Source organism: Liolophura sinensis, chromosome 4, assembly GCF_032854445.1.
Source record: "Liolophura sinensis isolate JHLJ2023 chromosome 4, CUHK_Ljap_v2, whole genome shotgun sequence".
Classification (NCBI taxonomy): Eukaryota; Metazoa; Mollusca; class Polyplacophora; order Chitonida; family Chitonidae; genus Liolophura; species Liolophura sinensis.
This window is the reverse complement of record NC_088298.1, coordinates 2741459-2758474: the sequence shown is the minus strand read 5'-3', so window position 1 is coordinate 2758474 and position 17016 is coordinate 2741459. Positions and strand designations below refer to the sequence as shown.

At 40.5% G+C, this 17016-nt stretch overlaps 2 protein-coding genes across 2 annotated transcripts; one reads left to right on the top strand and one right to left on the bottom strand.

Moving 5' to 3' along the window:
- Window positions 1-3463: 3463 nt before the first annotated feature.
- Window positions 3464-8006, bottom strand: LOC135464924 (small ribosomal subunit protein eS26-like). Its single transcript, XM_064742497.1, has 4 exons — window positions 8000-8006; window positions 6212-6389; window positions 4728-4861; window positions 3464-3585 (listed from the first exon to the last, which is right to left on the bottom strand). Exons 1-4 carry the CDS (start codon window positions 8000-8002, stop codon window positions 3544-3546), a joined length of 357 nt encoding a protein of 118 aa, XP_064598567.1. The 5' UTR covers window positions 8003-8006; the 3' UTR covers window positions 3464-3543.
- Window positions 8007-12405: 4399 nt separating this feature from the next.
- LOC135464548 (uncharacterized) lies at window positions 12406-15532 on the top strand. The gene is made up of 4 exons (XM_064741972.1): window positions 12406-12582; window positions 14244-14482; window positions 14637-14802; window positions 15190-15532. The coding sequence occupies exons 1-4, from the start codon at window positions 12504-12506 to the stop codon at window positions 15450-15452; spliced, it is 747 nt and encodes a 248-aa protein (XP_064598042.1). The 5' UTR covers window positions 12406-12503; the 3' UTR covers window positions 15453-15532.
- The last annotated feature ends 1484 nt before the right edge of the window (window positions 15533-17016 follow it).

The following is a 17016-nucleotide window of genomic DNA, read 5'->3' as shown; positions in this document are numbered from 1 at the left end:
CAGGAGTGAATTTGGTCCCAGCTGCAGGAGTTTTAGGCTTACTGTCTGCTTGGCTGCTAGATTGCTGGACAAGACAGTGAATAAAGTGGAAAAGGGGCCATAATCCATTTTAAGATTGTCACTGTAAGAACTGATGCAGGAGAACAGGAGTTACACTCACTGTCAAGCCGCAAGACTGCTGGACAGGACGCTGAATAAAGGGGAAGAGGGGTCACAACACGGATAAATACTGTCACAGCTACAGGAGTAATGTGAGTTTTACACTTGCTGTCTGCTTGGCAGCTAGATTGCTGGACAAGACTGAATAAAGGAGAAGAAAGCACGTGTAAGAGCTGTCCTATGCAGGAATACAGGGACTTAAAAGTCTACACTTGGTGTCTCACTGCTAAATTGCTGGACAAGGTATATTTGTGAGATCTGTCCAGTCATCCAGTTGCTGGACTGCTGGACAAAACAGTGAATAAAGTAGAGGGGGACCTAGCCCACTGATCTTATGATTTATTTATTTGGTGTTTTAGTCTGTACTCACGAGCATTTCATTTTCACCCTAGCCCAAAGCTAAGCTGGAAGTTCCTACCGTTCGTACCATTCATTTGTTTTACTGAATATTAGCAGAGCACAACTGAGCTAGCAGCGGCTGGATTTGAATCGTTACCAAGGGTGTGACAGGTAGAGACATATGCTAGGAGAAGACCAGATTAGGTCATATAGACTTCTATGCGGACAATTTCACTCAAAAAACCGGCTTGAAACCTTCGTTACTTTTGCTATTCACCGATTCCCTAAAACGCCCAAAATGCAATATGTCAAAGCCAGCAGTGGTACACCATCTTTCAACTCAAACCAATGTCAGCCATGTTTGAAATTTTTTTCTCAACTTCGGGCAAAGTGATGGGCCGCGAAAATTTTATCCCACCTAAGATTCTCTTTACAGGGCATGTAATTCTTAAAGAGAATGTTGGATAAGATAAACTTTTCGTGGCCCATCACCTTGCCAAAGTTGAAAAAAAAAAAGTCAAAACATGGCAGAGGTTGATTTGAGTTGTCCCATTTGAAAGTTTAAACGGCCAGATTACTGTTCAAAGCAGCTTTGTTTAGTGAAATTGTCCGCATGGACGTCAAGCATAAATTAATTAGGCTGTTTTTATGTGGCTTAGTGCATGACCTGGGGACTTAAGTATTGGTTTTTAAGCAATCAGGTTATCTTGAGGAATGTATACAATAAGTTTCATCCTTGTACTCAGTTGTGAGCAAGGTAAATTAGCCCACATATTGACCTTTGACCCGTTCTCAAATGGTTTTTAGCATGGAGTTGGAACTTAAAAATTACCATTTTATAATTAGCACATCTCAAGGTATCTTTTGGTACAAAAAAAAAAAAAATTCCTCGTACGTGACATGACCGATAAAAGTCTTACTTAGCGTTAGAATTGGTTTTTAGCGATCAGGTTGTCATAAGGAATGTATAAAAATTAAGTTGTGGGGTATTTTCCACCCCCACCCGTAGAAGACTGTGCACAGTTGCCGCATGTAAGGATCACCATTTTGGCGTTTTCACACCTGGTTCTGTAGGTTCAGTGTGTCAAACCTTTCAGGTATACAACCTGACCGATAAACCTCTGCTAGCTTCCGGACTATTGTACAACTTTGAGGATAATGGGTGAATGAAATCACAACTTTCCGAGTACCCAACAATCTCCCCGATTCAACTGTGAACGAGCAAACAGCCGTTGGATTTGAGATCATTCACAGGGCGTGCAATGGTCAGGTTTACAAGTGGAGGAAACCAGTATACTGGAGATCCTAACTGATCCGAGAGAACAGGAAACCTTGCATAGGTGACGAATCAGTGGTCTACAATATGCAGCGCTCGCAGCTATATATTTACCCTCAAACGAACTTCCAGAGGTTCCAGCCTGGGCTAGTATAAACACTGCTCGTTTCCTCCCAGTCACCTGTACCAATAAGTTATCCATCACCTACATAACACAAAGTATATGACGTCTGGACGTCCGGATTAACCCCAGGTTGCTATACCTGCCAGTAAAGTGAGTATTTCGGCTATGTTCTGTTACAGTATTACCCACTGCACCCAATAACACCATCGCTTGGAGCAGTGAAGCCCAAGGGCTTAAATCTGTAGAAGCCTGCCCATGTGATGCTGACCACTTTTGTGCAACCCTGGCAGCCTTTACAAAGAGGTTGTCCATGTTCCACCAATCACGTGCTCCTGTACCAGGGTGGGCAGGATCTAACTTTCTTGGAGTCTGGTGCTGTTCATCACAGGCTGTCTCGTGCAGTATGGTTACTGTAAATGAAATTCATGTCGGGGCCATCCCTAGTGGCATTTCATGTCCTGAAAATGTTTGGACTTTTGTGTACCCAAGCTAATCAAGTTGTATTAAAACAGCTAAATTGAACAAAAATATGATCTATCAATAAACAAAACAAAAGTTTAGTTTTCAAACAAGTGTCTTTCATTCACAGACTCAGAAATCTCTCAAATATCTTCCTGTTGAGTTGCACTGTATAAAATTTATGGTCAAGTCACTTTTATAGTTTGGGATCGACACTTAAATTTTGTTTTAGATATGGCCCTAATTGTAGGCTAAAAGCACTGCTCTGGAAGAACTATCACTTCACCATACATATTTACCTCATTATATAACATGCTTCGTTAGAACACGTTTCAATTTAACATGCTCAAAAATGTCCAGAAAGTGTTTTTTCCAAAAACGATGATAGACATCTGTATATGCTTTCAGAAGTTTCATCAAAGAAAACTTCAGTTGGCTCATCACATAATTACTGTATTTGACCTAAAGTTTGGTAGTTTTCCCAAACAAGACACCCATTTCGCTTAATCAGATTGATGGCTTTATCCACCTTATAGGCCCTCTTAATGATTTTTAGTCGATTAAATCATAAGAGTTGGCATAAAAAGTATCATTTTAAGGCCATTATTTGCTTCCGAAAGTGTGTTTTTACATAGCAATCTTCAGGTGAAATACTGTACCTGAAGATATATACAAAAAACGCAACAACAACATGATTTCGCATTGGTTTGGTTTACAGTTAATATTCAACATCACACAATGTTTCTCCCTATATTATGTGTGTCACATGCTATCGGTAGCTAAGAAAATTCAAATTGCGTTCTTCACTTGCAACACTGTAAGCAGATATCCAATAGATCCACTGATAAGTTTCAATTTATACACAAGTAGTGTAAACTCCGAAAAACGAAAGCTTCATTTCGACTCAACATTTCAGCCATCAACAGGAGTCAAAGGCAAAATAATCATGATGATGGCATAATAGAATGCTCAAATACTGAGTCAAATTGAAACTTTCATATTTAGCGTTACATGACTTGTGTATTAAGCAGATCTGTCCCCCCCAACAACGGTGTTGTAATGAGGAAGAGGTGTACCATTAACATATAAGAAGCCAAACACTAGAATTCCATTTCTCTCAGTACAGGATGTATTTGTACGACATTTATCTTTTACAAGAAACGAGAAATAAGGTTATTTTTGCCCCCTACGACGACTTGGGTGCCATTCTGGGTGGACCATCTCCAGGCTGCAAAATCAAACAAAGCACTATCTCAATGGCCAAGCAATAAGCTTATTTGATTGGGTTCCAGAGTCAATGAATGATTGATGTTTTTTCCACAGTGAATGAATGATTGATGTTTCTCTCACAGTGAATGAGTGACTGGTGTTTTTTCACACTGTGAATGAAAGATCGGTGTTTTTTTTTTTTAACACAGTGAATGAATGAATGAATGATTGGTGTTTTTTTTTTGACACAGTGAATGAATGATTGGTGTTTTTTTACACAGTGAATGAATGATTGGTGTTTTTTTACACAGTAAAAGAGTGATTAGTGTTTTACCCTGTGAATGAGTGATTAGTGCTTTACACAATGAGTGAGTGATTGGGGTTTTACACAGTGAATAAATGGATGGGGTTTTTATTTATTTATTTAATTGGTGTTTTACGCCGTACTCAAGAATATTTCACTTATACGACGGCGGCCAGATTACGGTGGAAGGAAACCGGGCACAGCCCGCAGGAAACCCACGACCATCTGCAGGTTGCTGAAAGACCTTCCCACTTAGGGCCGGAGAGGAAGCCAGCATGAGCTGGACTTGAACTCACAGCGACCGCATTGGTGAGAGGCTCGTGGGTCATTATGCTGCACTAGCGCGCCATCCGACTGAGCCACGGAGGCCGCTGGAAGGGGTTTTAAGTCACAGAGGCAGTATTTCAACGATATGTTGTGTTGATATTACAGTATACATAGTACAGTTTAGAAAATGCACAGGGTCATTGGATGATCTTTTCTTTCTTTTCGTCCAAGTTTTAACAACTGTAATTTTAAAACTCATCACCTAGATTAATTTCTACAACGACTTGTTTATTTATTTGATGGCTCAAAGGTGGTTTACACTTTTCATTTTCATGATGTGTTCAGTTTTATGACTGGGTAAAAACTGACAGGATGCTATTCTTTAGATAATTTTTGTTAAACACACAGGGCATAACCCACTCTTCCACAGTTTTGGAGTTTTCCGCCAAACAGTTTTTGTTTCCGCCATTGACAAATAAGCCCCAGTTTATGGAATTGGCCTCAGGCCCAGCCTCTTACGCCTTAAGTGTTTGTAGAAACATTATTTGTAAATGACGCAGTCAAATTTCCTCTGTGACCTATGAACTTACCCTCATGGGTCTAAAACGGAGAGGTGGTGTACGATCTTTACGGGCCTCGCGCGATCGGTTCCTCACTACCTTGGAGTGAATGGCACAAGACACACAGTACAGCAGCTTAGCATATAGCTTTGGCAGTCCGTACACTGAAATATAACAAGAAGAAGAATTATAGCAAGAGAAATATAACAAAATCAATTATTACCGCATTCATAGGTATTTAGTGGTAAAAGAAATAAATGAATGAATGATTATGGCTTAACACAGTATAGGCAATATTTTAGCCATATCGGGGTGAGAAAAAGTTGAAAACGTCAGTCCGTAAATGGTTTTTGATATGGTAAGGAGAACATCAAAACTAAAAAGTGGTTGAACATGCTTAAAGCAGTAGAATAGATTTAAGGCTCAGAGATTTCATTTTTCATCCTCTGATTTAGTTCAATGCTGTATTCATTTGTTTATTTGATAGATGTGTTGCCACGTACTCAAGAATATTTCACTTATGCAACAGCAGCCAGCATTATGGTGAGAAGAAACCAGGCAGAGCCCAGGGAAACCCACAACCATCCGCTTGTTGCTGGCAGATCTTCCCATGTAGGGATCAGAATCTAAAATAATTCTGTTTAAGTGGAGTATTATCGATAATTTAATCAGATCAAGGGAATCTGAAGATGTAATTAGAGAGTGATGTACCTAACAATTGAACATGGAACAGTTGTCAGTGACCATTGAAATAAAATTTGTTTTTAGCAATAAACTTTGTTTTCTGTTTTCACCCCTTAAAGGTACTGTTCAAGTCCTGTGGATTTCATATCTATCACTTTAATTTAACACTAATTTTGCCTCCTTGCTGAACAGCTGTGTTCACACGGCCAGAATTGTTGAATTGACTTTTCAAACAAAAATATGACTGCACTATCTGCTAAGCTGCATTCACACTGTGCAAGTTGGTAAATTGTACAAATCATAGAACAAAGCATTTACAGCTTTTTCATCTGATGAGTTTTTGAGGGGATAAATAGAGGATACTGCAAAGTAAAGGCTGAATATTTCAAATGTTCAAATATTAAAAGCTGACTACACGTGTATTTTTGCTGTCATCCAACTGAACTTCGACAGAATGTTATAAAACAAAATGTTACTTTTTCTATGTCACAGCATCGCGTGGAATTTTTTTTTTTGATTGGTGTTTTACGCCGTACTCAAGAATATTTCACTTATACGACGGCGGCCAGCATTATGGTGGGTGGAAACTGGGCAGAGCCCGGGGGAAACCCACGACCATCCGCAGGTTGCTGGCAGACCTTCTCACGTACGGCCGCCAGCATGAGCTGGGCTTGAACTCACAGCGACCGCATTGGTGAGAGACTCCTGGGTCGCGTGGAATATCAAAATGTAATCACAAATGTGATATCTAACATGTGAAATAGCACATTTATCAGTGATTGAAATCCTGACATTTCACCTATATTTAAATAATAAGCCGGAGAATTCACCTTCATACACGCTAGCCTCAGTGATATCTCTGACAGCTGCGGCTTCCACAATGTTACGAATCACAAACTTCTTGATGGCCTTGTCTTTAGGGACACATCTCGCACAGTTTGTGCAGCGGACAGGCTTCACATGGCCTCGCCCTTTCTTACTACGGCCGTTATTACGTCGTTTTTGAGTCTGAAGTCAGAATGAAACAAAAAAATTCAAAGAGAATTTAAACGCTGGACCAAGTATGCACAACTCGTCTGGCTGTACTTTTAACTTGATCTAAGGCTACAAAGAAGGAACCTGCACACTAACTTCTGCAAAAGAACAACACTATTTGCAGGAATTATTGCAAAGAAACCAGAGTCAGGCAGATGGACAGACAGACAGAGTAGAGGAAGGGTGATATTTTAAGAGCTGAAGTCTGAGAATAGCATGGAAATTTGCAGCCTAGGCTCACAAAGGAGCCAATCTAGCATGTTTTTAGTCAAAACAATTGACATACCACCTGCGTTCCTGAATTATTTCTTTTCTTTTAAAGTTTTTGAAAAGAAACTTTGGCAATAAAGATGTGATGATCATTTAAAATCACGCTTATATGGAAAATACAAAATGGAATTTTTCATAAATTAACATGGCTAAACTGTGCGATTGTTCTGTATTTGCTAAATTAAATATACATGTTGTACAGTGAGGTCTGTTGGCTCAATGGTGCAGAACCTACTCTGCCGCTACCGTAAACTCACGCCTTTTAGCTCTGTTAGTTTGCAAGAGCCACAGCCAATTCACATCAAAATCTGTGGGCACCTGTTTCAAGCTCCAGAATAATCCAACAATTGTCAAAGATAAATACAAGACATTGATGAAAGGTGGCTCTAAACACAACAACAAGTCAACATTTTTGGGATCTTACAATTTCATGAAGGTTGAGACAACATAGGGTAGGGTCTCTCACAAACTAACTTGGCTAAAAGACATGATTTTACGGCAGTGGCCAACAGAACCATTGGGTAAACATACCCAATCAAGGGTGAAGTGTAATCAATCTAGCAAGTACTGTAAAATCTCGCCCTTTAGCTGTGTTTGTTTGCAGAGCGCCCACCCTGTCTCCTCCATATCTGTGTGAACTTGCGGGATTCCTGATATGCAGACTCTGCTTATTCTCACACCATTTAAGTTATAAGTGACATTTGCACCTGTCTGAAGAATTACAGCCTACATTTTACCTGAAATGCTAACTCGGCTTATTATTACAATGCAGAGTGACCACAAAGGGCAAGTAGCCTGTTACAGAAGACTGCCTCATGCTGCCCCAGTAGCCGCCTAAATAACCGACCATTTAACCATATAGTAACTGTGACATAATTGCTTTCAATTCAGCCCCCTGCTTTCCAGCTCTGACCTTTTTCTCTATTTCTAAACGAAAACCTTATTGTAAGTGTACTGTTTAAAAAAACAACAACTATCCCTAAAAAGTGTGAGAAAAACTGCTGACATGAGCAAATGAAGATTTTCTTGGTATTATTACAATTAGATCTCTTTCCAGTAGGTTAAAACCAGCGGGATATGTTTTTCACAGCCTCAAACACGCCAGTGCTGTTGTTGTTGCCCTTCTTGCATGTTTTTACTTGATACGATTTTCTATCCGAACGAGAATATATGAATACCCTGGCGTCGTGTAAATACTTAAGGATACTGGCTTAGGGTCTTTAATGTTTTCAATCTGACATCTGTACAGGATTCTTGGGATAAAGATGGTTGAATTTAGAATTTATTCCAATGAACGTGAACCACGTTTTTACCATGATGGCCGATGAGCGGAAAAGACCGGTTGTGTGTTGGTGCGCCCTCTACACAAAATAGGCCTCAACAAATCTGGTAAAAAGCGCATTAAAGCTAGACTTATTCTGCTATATTTTGTCCTACAGTTGACGACATTTTATGTTTACACATAAAGAAGTGAACTATTATGTGTAAAAAAGAATAAAACAAATTACAGTCCGTATATCCATCCGCTTACAAGGGAGTTAACTTTGTAACATGGTGAAAACCGTGTTAAATTACCTCCCCTGAAATGCAGATTTCTCTGGTAAGTTCGAAACGTGATATTTGCATCATCAAAACTACCAGATTTTTGCAATCTGAGAAAACTAACAAAATAACAAAACATATTTAGTCATGTTGAATGACGAAGCTGAATGATGACACTGGTATTGATAAAATTGAATGAAATTATAACCTCAATTATATACTAGGTTTATAAAAGCTTGGAGCCACAAAGTATTAACACACTTTAATAATAAATACTTTTTGTCAACGTTCATCAATGTTGCCAGTTGTCTTTGGGTTGACCTAGGCATACACCCTTGGTACAAAACATACAACTTTTTATCCCACTTGGGGTAAGTAACAACATCTTGGGTTAACCCCCGAGCTGGGCGGATATATAAATTACCTCAGTAGATGCACTTTAGATGTAGAATATGTTGCCATATGTTGCCTATTTATTAGATCTGAGATCTATTTCATTCTTCCCAGCTTAGCTTTCTAAAATACATGTTGAAGGTAAGCTGGTAACACGGCCAACCGATCTTAACACTACCTCTTTATAGGCGTCTGTAGGCCTATGGATCGAGGTTCAAGCGAAAAGTGATGCATTGTGCCCGGTCTCCGGCCATATCGCCCCGTAACGTAACAAACTTCCAGTGCCCAGTTGTAGACTTAAGTTATGCTATAACAGTTTCCTTGTTTTGTAGGCTTATACTAATTTCCATACGGATATTTAATTATTTATTTGTTTCATTAGTATTTTACACCGTTCCTAAGAATATTTCACTTATACATGCAACAGCGGCCCGCATTAGGCCTACATGAAGGTATAGGGAATACAGGACCATCCGCAGATTGCCAACAAACCTGCCCACGTGTTATATGCTATAAGTCTTACGATATTGTGCTCTTGCATAAATCGTGATTCGACCGGCGGAATAAGCACCCTCGAGGCACTGTTTTCATGTTATTGTTAATTAGCCTAAATGTGATGGCAACACAGCACTTCGAGTAACTCTAGACCTGTGGTGTTTGTGAAATTGCAAGTAACTGCATTTTTCTTTTTACCTATAATTCGCCAACTAACACACAGTCTGGTTTTACTCTCTATGCTCTAGCCGTGTTTCACCGGTTACACGTGATCATTTGTCAGCTATCACACTGTCGTTGAAGCTCTGGTTTTACTCTCTATCCTGTAGCCGTATTTCACTGGTTACATATGTGTGACCATGTGGCAACTATCACACTGGACTGTTCTTTCTTTACTCTCTATGCTGTAGCCGTATTTCACCGGTTACGTGTGACCTTTTAATTGCTAGCTACCACACTGTCTTCGATGCTCTGGTTTCACTCTTTCTGTGTAAGTAATTATTACCTTTTACCTGATTTTGACAACACCTGTGACAGGCGATCGATTGAGGTGGAGTGTTGGCCACAGAACACCCTCGGGCACTTTTTTAAAGTTCAATTGTGAAAGATCCTGACTGTGAGTTAGTTAGCAGCCACGTTCATTCACCCACATGTACATGTAAACCCGCAGGTTAGCAACCGTAAGAATAGCAATAGAGTGAGCACTTATTAATTTATGAATTTTCTCTTAAGGCTTAACAGGTCTGAACAGTTCTGTGAGGACCAATGGCCAAATGTGGGCTCTTAGGCGTTTCCCAACGACGAGTTAGCGCAGTTTGGAACGATGAACTATCACATTATATTTGGGTTTTACATTCTAACCGATTGTCCATTGTTCTATATAATGTCAACATTTTCACAACATTTCATCAAAGTTAATAGATAACTCTTCGCAAAAAAGTTGACAACAGAGTCAATTACGAGCAGGGAAAAATACTTTATGTTTATTCAAGTCGGCCAACATTATATTGGGAGGAAAGAGAGCAGAGCCCTGTGAAAATCCACGACTATCGGCAGACTGCTGAGAGACCTTCCAACGTACGTTTTGAGAGGGACCTGAACTCACAGTGACCACATTGGCGAGAGGCTCCTGGGTCATTCTGGCGCGCTTGCGTGCTAGCCACCTTGGCCACAGAAGCCCCTCTTTCGTCTGTATATTGGTGAAGTATCTCCATCCGCTTTTTTCGTCCGAATATAACCCCGTACTAACATGATTGTAATCATTCCGCGTTGAAATATTGACAAATAAATTTGATATTTATTTCAGGTGTTTATTATATTGATTTCATTGCTTAACGTCATATACTCGCTATTTTTCTTACATGTACGACGGGAGTCTGTTTTATGAGTGAACACAGCCACAATGCCCTCAGGGGTAAACAACCGACCTTGGGCAAGTTACTGACGGACTTTCCAACGCGTGTGACGTACAGACATGTCCGTCATTATGGTGGACAACAAGAGGTCGCCAAACTGTAAAACTGTCAGATGAGTGTCATCGACTTATATTCTTGTTAGATTGCTTCGGTGGCCTAATGGTTAGAGCGTCCGCTTCGAAGTCGAAAGACCCCGTGAACAAACCCGGGTAGAGTCATACCAAAGACTATACAAATGGTAATTGGTGCTGCCTCGCCTGGCGCTCAGCACTAACACGCTAGGGCAAGGAAACATGACTGTTTGGCCCGGTGTAAGTATGATGTGACAGCGTGGGGTGTCATTTCTGATATCTTCGGCATGACACTTCAGTGGAGACACGGACCCGAAATGCCGCAAGGAGACACAATACATGTACACACGCCTAATGATTCCTCGCCATTGTATGCCTGAAAAAGTATAATAAAGCACGATGTTACACCCCAAGCATACATAAGCACATACATATGTTTTTGTCACGCCACGAATGGTGAAAGCTAGGCAGTAAAAATGATATATTTATGTAGACAATTACCGAAATGTGACACCCGCTTTTAAAACCCTTTAGTGAAGAAGTCTACAAATGACATATATGCTGTTTCAACTGATACCCAATATAAAATATGTATTTGTTTAACAGTATTTGATCTGGTAAAGACATTTTGGTAATAAAATATTAAGACTGTATACAGGAAGGTCTATGCCTTATTCAGCTATATGAAAATACTTTTCTTATCATATATACAGTCTGTCCAGCGGACCGTGGTACATACACACACACATATATATATATGTACAGGGTCTATACGCAGTTCACAGAAGAATGCACGTCAATGACTTGACAAAGAAAATCCTATTAGAACATGTCAGCTTAACGCTTGGAAAAGTTTTCACAAATGCAAAAAATATGGTATATCGAAATGAAAAATACAACATGAAGTAATAGTTGGTAGTTTAGCGTCACGTGGATTTGTGTTTATAACCCAAAAGAATATTTAAGTACCGCGTGCAGTAGAGCGGAAATGAACAGGTAAGCACTGGTGCCACTTGGGTGACTCTCTTTCAAGGGTTAATCCAAGACAACAACTCTGCAAGTGGCAATTCTTCAATATCAAGGTTGGCAAGAAATTTCCCCTGCCAGCTAAATTATCATTAAGTATCACTGCGCGGTAAAGAACTATATTCCACTGAACGAAAGTAGTGATTCAAAACCTGTTCAAAAAAGTGTTCTCATATGTATTAGATTTTGTAAATGAATCAGTTAGTTTGGAGTTGGTTTAAAATACATGCCTTCTTGTGAAATCTTTACATTTGACTATACTCTACCCGCGGAAGTAGAACACTTAGGGAGTGGCTAGTCTGCGGAAACGGCAGAGGTATAAGCTCGTGGAGAGCGGTTCGCTACACTCGGCACGGCCTGTTTTCTTGAGCTGCTTAAACCCATCCATTAGCGATTAACCTCTTGGCCTTAGCTACCGTTCCAAGTGTAAACGGGCGTGTGTATTACAGTTATTAGGGGTCTACTGGACGGTTAAGAGAAGGTTTTATTTATACAAACATATAGGCCTACATACGTATGAAAGAGGACCGAACGTAAAATTTGAGAAAGCTTTTGTAACCTTTTTTTCTTAGATAACAGAAGTGGGTAACAGGAGTAATTTCATAGTGGAAAGGAAGTGCAGTAGTGGTTGACGGTTGGCGCTGCGGAATTAGTTTGATGGTGAGGGACTATAAAAGAAGACACAATATCGGATCGCTTCTCTTTATTGGATTAATTTTTACCAACTATGGATTCACCTTCTTTTGGCTCGTAATTTCTCTGTGTTTGCAGTACGCCACGAACCATGAATTCGGATAACTTGCTTTTCCATCACCATTAGTTAACTTCCCTCTGAAGCGAAGTGAGATGTGTGTGAGTTGTTGTTGTTACTGCCAATGGAAATGTTCACACCGCGCAATGACAGTTTCGAGTCTGGCGACACGGTCAGTAGGACCTTCATCTGGAATGAACCAGGTTAGTATATCTACAAGTAAAGAAATATCAGCATGTAAGTCCATATGTGTATGTCATGTACGCTGAGAGAAAAGTTTGGATCAACTGACTCAAAAATACAACTGAGCTCATTCAGCTCACAAAACTGAGTCATATGACCAGATCAGCGGAGTCATAAAAGATTCCTCTGGGTTATCCGACTAAGCAAGTGAGTCATGTAAGACTCCTGTGAGTTTTCCGACTAACCAGGTGAGTCACAATGTAACCGGATGGGTTTCATGACTCAGCTGATCTGGTCATATGTCTCAGTTTTCTGAGGTGAATTAGCTCGGTTGTAGCCTGTAACTCTGAGTTTTGGAGTCATTTTCTCCAAACTTTTGTCGCGGTGTATGTGTGTACATATGCATTTGTCATTCGATTTTCTCCTCAACAGTTCATCGGACCGACACCACACTGAACGGGTATATTACCGTGGAGACAGGAAAGAGCAGTGTGGTTGTTCGAAAAATGCAAATGGCGTATATGCTGACGAGGCAATCCTGACGTCACAAATCGTTTGCTTTTCCATGCATGTGCTTTCTTTCAGATATAGAATGAACATTGTGTGAAATGGAGACACCCCACTGAATAAGATGAATGATGAGATCGATGGTGTAGTATTACACGGAGTTTGTTGAGAATAGGTTGCCTTCCACCATTATGGTGTGCCTCCCATCACTATGACGCTTCGACCATTATGGCATGCCTTCCACCATTATGGCGTGCCTTCCACCATTGTGGCGTGCCTCCCACCATTATGACATACCTCCACCATTATGGCGTGCCTTCCACAAATATGGCGTGCCTCCCACCATTATGACATACCTCCCACCACTATGGCGTGCCTCCCACCATTATGGTGTACCTTTCACCATTATGACGTGCCTCCCATCATCATTGCGTGCCTTTCACCATTATGACGTGCCTCTCATTATTATGGCGTGCCTCTCACCATTATGACGTGCCTCCCACCATTATGACGTGCCTCCCACCATTATGACATACCTCCCACCATTATGGCGTGCCTTCCACCAATATGACGTGCCTCCCACCATTATGACGTGCCTCCCACCATTATGACACACCTCCCACCATTATGGTGTGCCTTTCACCATTATGGCGTACCTCCCACCATTATGACGTGCCTCCCACCATTATGACATACCTCTCACCATTATGACGTGCCTCCCACCATTATGGCGCGCCTCCCACCATGAGAGCGTGCACAAAGTGCTCTCTTTGAGGGTCGAAATCTGTGAATCACACGTTGCAAAATTCGTCAGTTACTTGCAAAAAGCAGGTGGTTTCTTGCAAGAGGCTGAGTTTCCTCCAGCTATAAAACTGACCTAAATGAAATATTCTTCACTGCAATACGAACAATAAATCAACCAATCCGAGCATGCGTCAATAAATCTTTAGCGTTACATGTGATCCGTTTTAAGCTGGTCACATGTGTACAAAGATAAGCGGTTCTTGTAGTTGGATCTATGTATTTACCATATTCATTGGCTGCGACACGATTGGCAAGTGGAACTTGGCTGAGTGAGCATGTTGTGCGACTCCACGATGCTCTTTTTTTCTAGCTTGCTATTGTATGCATATTTCTCTGTCAGTACAGATGTACTTTTATATCTGATTATCAGACTCCCCAAGTCAGCTGTCTCGTTCCTCCAGTCAGTCCACCTCATCCTACCTGTTCACCAGATCCGGCCTGAGAACCCCAGCCTGTCAGCGACCTCCGACCCCACTTCCGGCGGCACACCTCACCCCAAGGGACATAACTCCAAAGTTTTTTCCTGGACAGATTTATCCCGGCGGTCGAGGGCCTGCCACCAGAAGGGGACCACCACGAAATAACAGTATAAACAGTCTACAGCTATCGGTGAGTTTACCCCTACGACCACCAAGTGATATGACATGATATATATACCGGAAAACAAGCTGTTTTAAACTTGTAACCTACTCAAAATTGTCGGGGTCCTAAGAAATGTTAATGTCTGATACCCTTACATTTTAGTATGTTTTCTTTTGGTCAGCAAAAACGTCAGTTTATTTTCGAAGACATTGACGAATCCGTGCAAGAAGAACAAGAATCACCCTTTGCGCCTGCGCTGATCGACCAGAACCGGAATAATGTTAAAGTTGTGTCCCCTGCCCATGGCTCCCCCGGTATTGGACAGAGAACAAAGACTTTCATTTTCGGTGAGGATTTTGTCTCTAAATAGTTTTCAGCACCTATACTTACTTCCATTCTATTCATGTTAAGGCTTTCGAAAAACTACCAGAACAGATAAGAGCGTGCTTATTTTCACAAAGTTTCCGTTACTGATTCCTATAACAGATATGATGGTTGATGGCTTGTATATGAATGTCTGTTTCGAGGCCTAGATTCTTATATGAAAAACTTAGCTATATGGTTATGTGTTAAATGGTATTCTATTTGTATATAAATGTATTTAATGGGAATTTAATTTGGCTTGTAATCTTGCTGACTTCCATTGATTATACATTATTCTCAGCACACAGCAGAAAATAGCTGTTGAGTGATCTTGTCCAATATTTGAGCAAAAAAGTCTTTGTTTTCCACAGACGACGATTCGGTTCAGATGAACGCGAACGGCTATAAACGACCTCCGTCCGTAGAGAGTATACGATTGGATGATCCACGGTCACCATTGTTGACGTCACGGGAAGCTCAAAAACTCTGCCTTGGCAAAAAGAGTTCCGGGAAGGCTGGCTTCACACAAAATCTGGGCATGGTGAAGGGAATGCTTTTATGCCAGTGCAACTGTTCTAGTTTGAGAACGAAAAACCGGGTCGGGTGTCTGTCGGATCAGTATGACGAGATGTAGTTCATGAATGCTAGATTTTGGACTTCGCAGCACTTTATCCATTCCACCAAGGACGCCGTTGGTTTGGAACAAGACTGGATGAACTCCAGCAGCTATTCCCGTAGCGATGTAATTTATCATTCCATTCTGTGGGAAAGGAATTATGACGCCATGATGTCACAAAAAGTTTTGAATTTATATTATGAAACCGATTTGTGGAATATCAGGTGGATCTGTTTGAAAGAGGGTCTTTTACGATTGGTCAAATGTGTATTCTTGAGAGACAAGTTTAAAAGGATTTATTGGAACACATCCTCGATGCGGTCCTGCGTTTCACAGTTATATTCGAAGGGCGTATTTATCTCTTCTTGCTCCCATGGTTTGGACTGTGCAAATTATACCCATCAGCCTATCGAGCTTACAATTAACACTAGACACTGTGATCTTGTATAAGGAATTATCTACCTTCTACTTTACGGCCACGGCCATACCAACGTTATAATCACTTGAGACAGAGCCGATTTGAAAGTTCTGCTTCGTACATGTATAATACTTCACGTTACAATTGACGGACAGTTTGCTCTTGTTGGTTGATTCCTCAATGATTCTGTGTGTCCAAACATGATGACCCACTTGACGGATATTTATAACGTGTCGCGGTACGCCTTTGTCTTCAATAGTGCTGTTGGTATGGAGAACATCAATGGTTTGGATGGCCTTGTGGAGTGAGTCGTGGAACGCCTTTAGCTGCCTTTATTGACTCTATTCCCCTTGCGAAGTGAGTAGTGGAACGCCTTTAGCTGCCTTTACTGATGTAGTCATGATCAGTTATGCCTCAGACAACGCCTTTGTTTGTCTTTAATTTAATTTAATTTAATGCTTCATTTATTTATAGAGGGTTACCACAGCCAGTGGCCACGAGGGGATTTCCTCAAAAAAGGATCTACATTTAAAATCATGTGGAAAATAACATCTGCTAGTTCACAATTATGTACAAATGCATACATTTACAAAGTATCTGGTTATAAAATAAAATAAATTAAATGGAGGCTTTAAGCTATACAGATGCTAAACTGGATATTGTCATCGATTAAATGTTAAATTATTAAACTATAGGTTGGAATAAATGAGAATATTTATCATATAAGTATATGTACGTGTACGTACACGTATACTAGCATATTATGTGTAATGTCATACCAGTTGTGAACATTGCTTTTAATAAGGACTGAATCTGTCGGTGGCCAGGGGGGTAATTACGACGGTTTAAAAAATTAATATTGTCTGAGAGTACCATATCGTCAGATCCAAATAGAATCATTCTATATAGGTGTTTAGAACTGGGTAAATCAAATGGTAAAGACTGGTGAACACCTGGACACATGAGTTTTGCTATGTCTACAGGCTTGTGACACTCTATTAGACAGTGATAAGCTGTGTCGTTAGGAGATCGACAATAGTTTACAGGACTGATCTGGGATAAAAGCGCTCACTCACATCCTCATTCTCCAATGCAAAATAAACATAGAGTTATTTAAAAAGTATGAAGAATGTTCAATTTTTCGTCCTGAAATATAAATTAATC

Coding starts and splice junctions, on each gene's coding strand:
- LOC135464924 (XM_064742497.1), bottom strand. Junction 4,862..6,211: donor TGAGGCTAGCGTGTATGAAG/GTGAATTCTCCG, acceptor GTTATATTTCAG/TGTACGGACTGCCAAAGCTA. Junction 3,586..4,727: donor TCCGTTTTAGACCCATGAGG/GTAAGTTCATAG, acceptor TTGATTTTGCAG/CCTGGAGATGGTCCACCCAG.
- LOC135464548 (XM_064741972.1), top strand. CDS start 12,504: ATGGAAATGTTCACACCGCGCAATGACAGTTTCGAGTCTGGCGACACG. Junction 12,583..14,243: donor CTTCATCTGGAATGAACCAG/GTTAGTATATCT, acceptor TCTGATTATCAG/ACTCCCCAAGTCAGCTGTCT. Junction 14,483..14,636: donor TAAACAGTCTACAGCTATCG/GTGAGTTTACCC, acceptor TCTTTTGGTCAG/CAAAAACGTCAGTTTATTTT.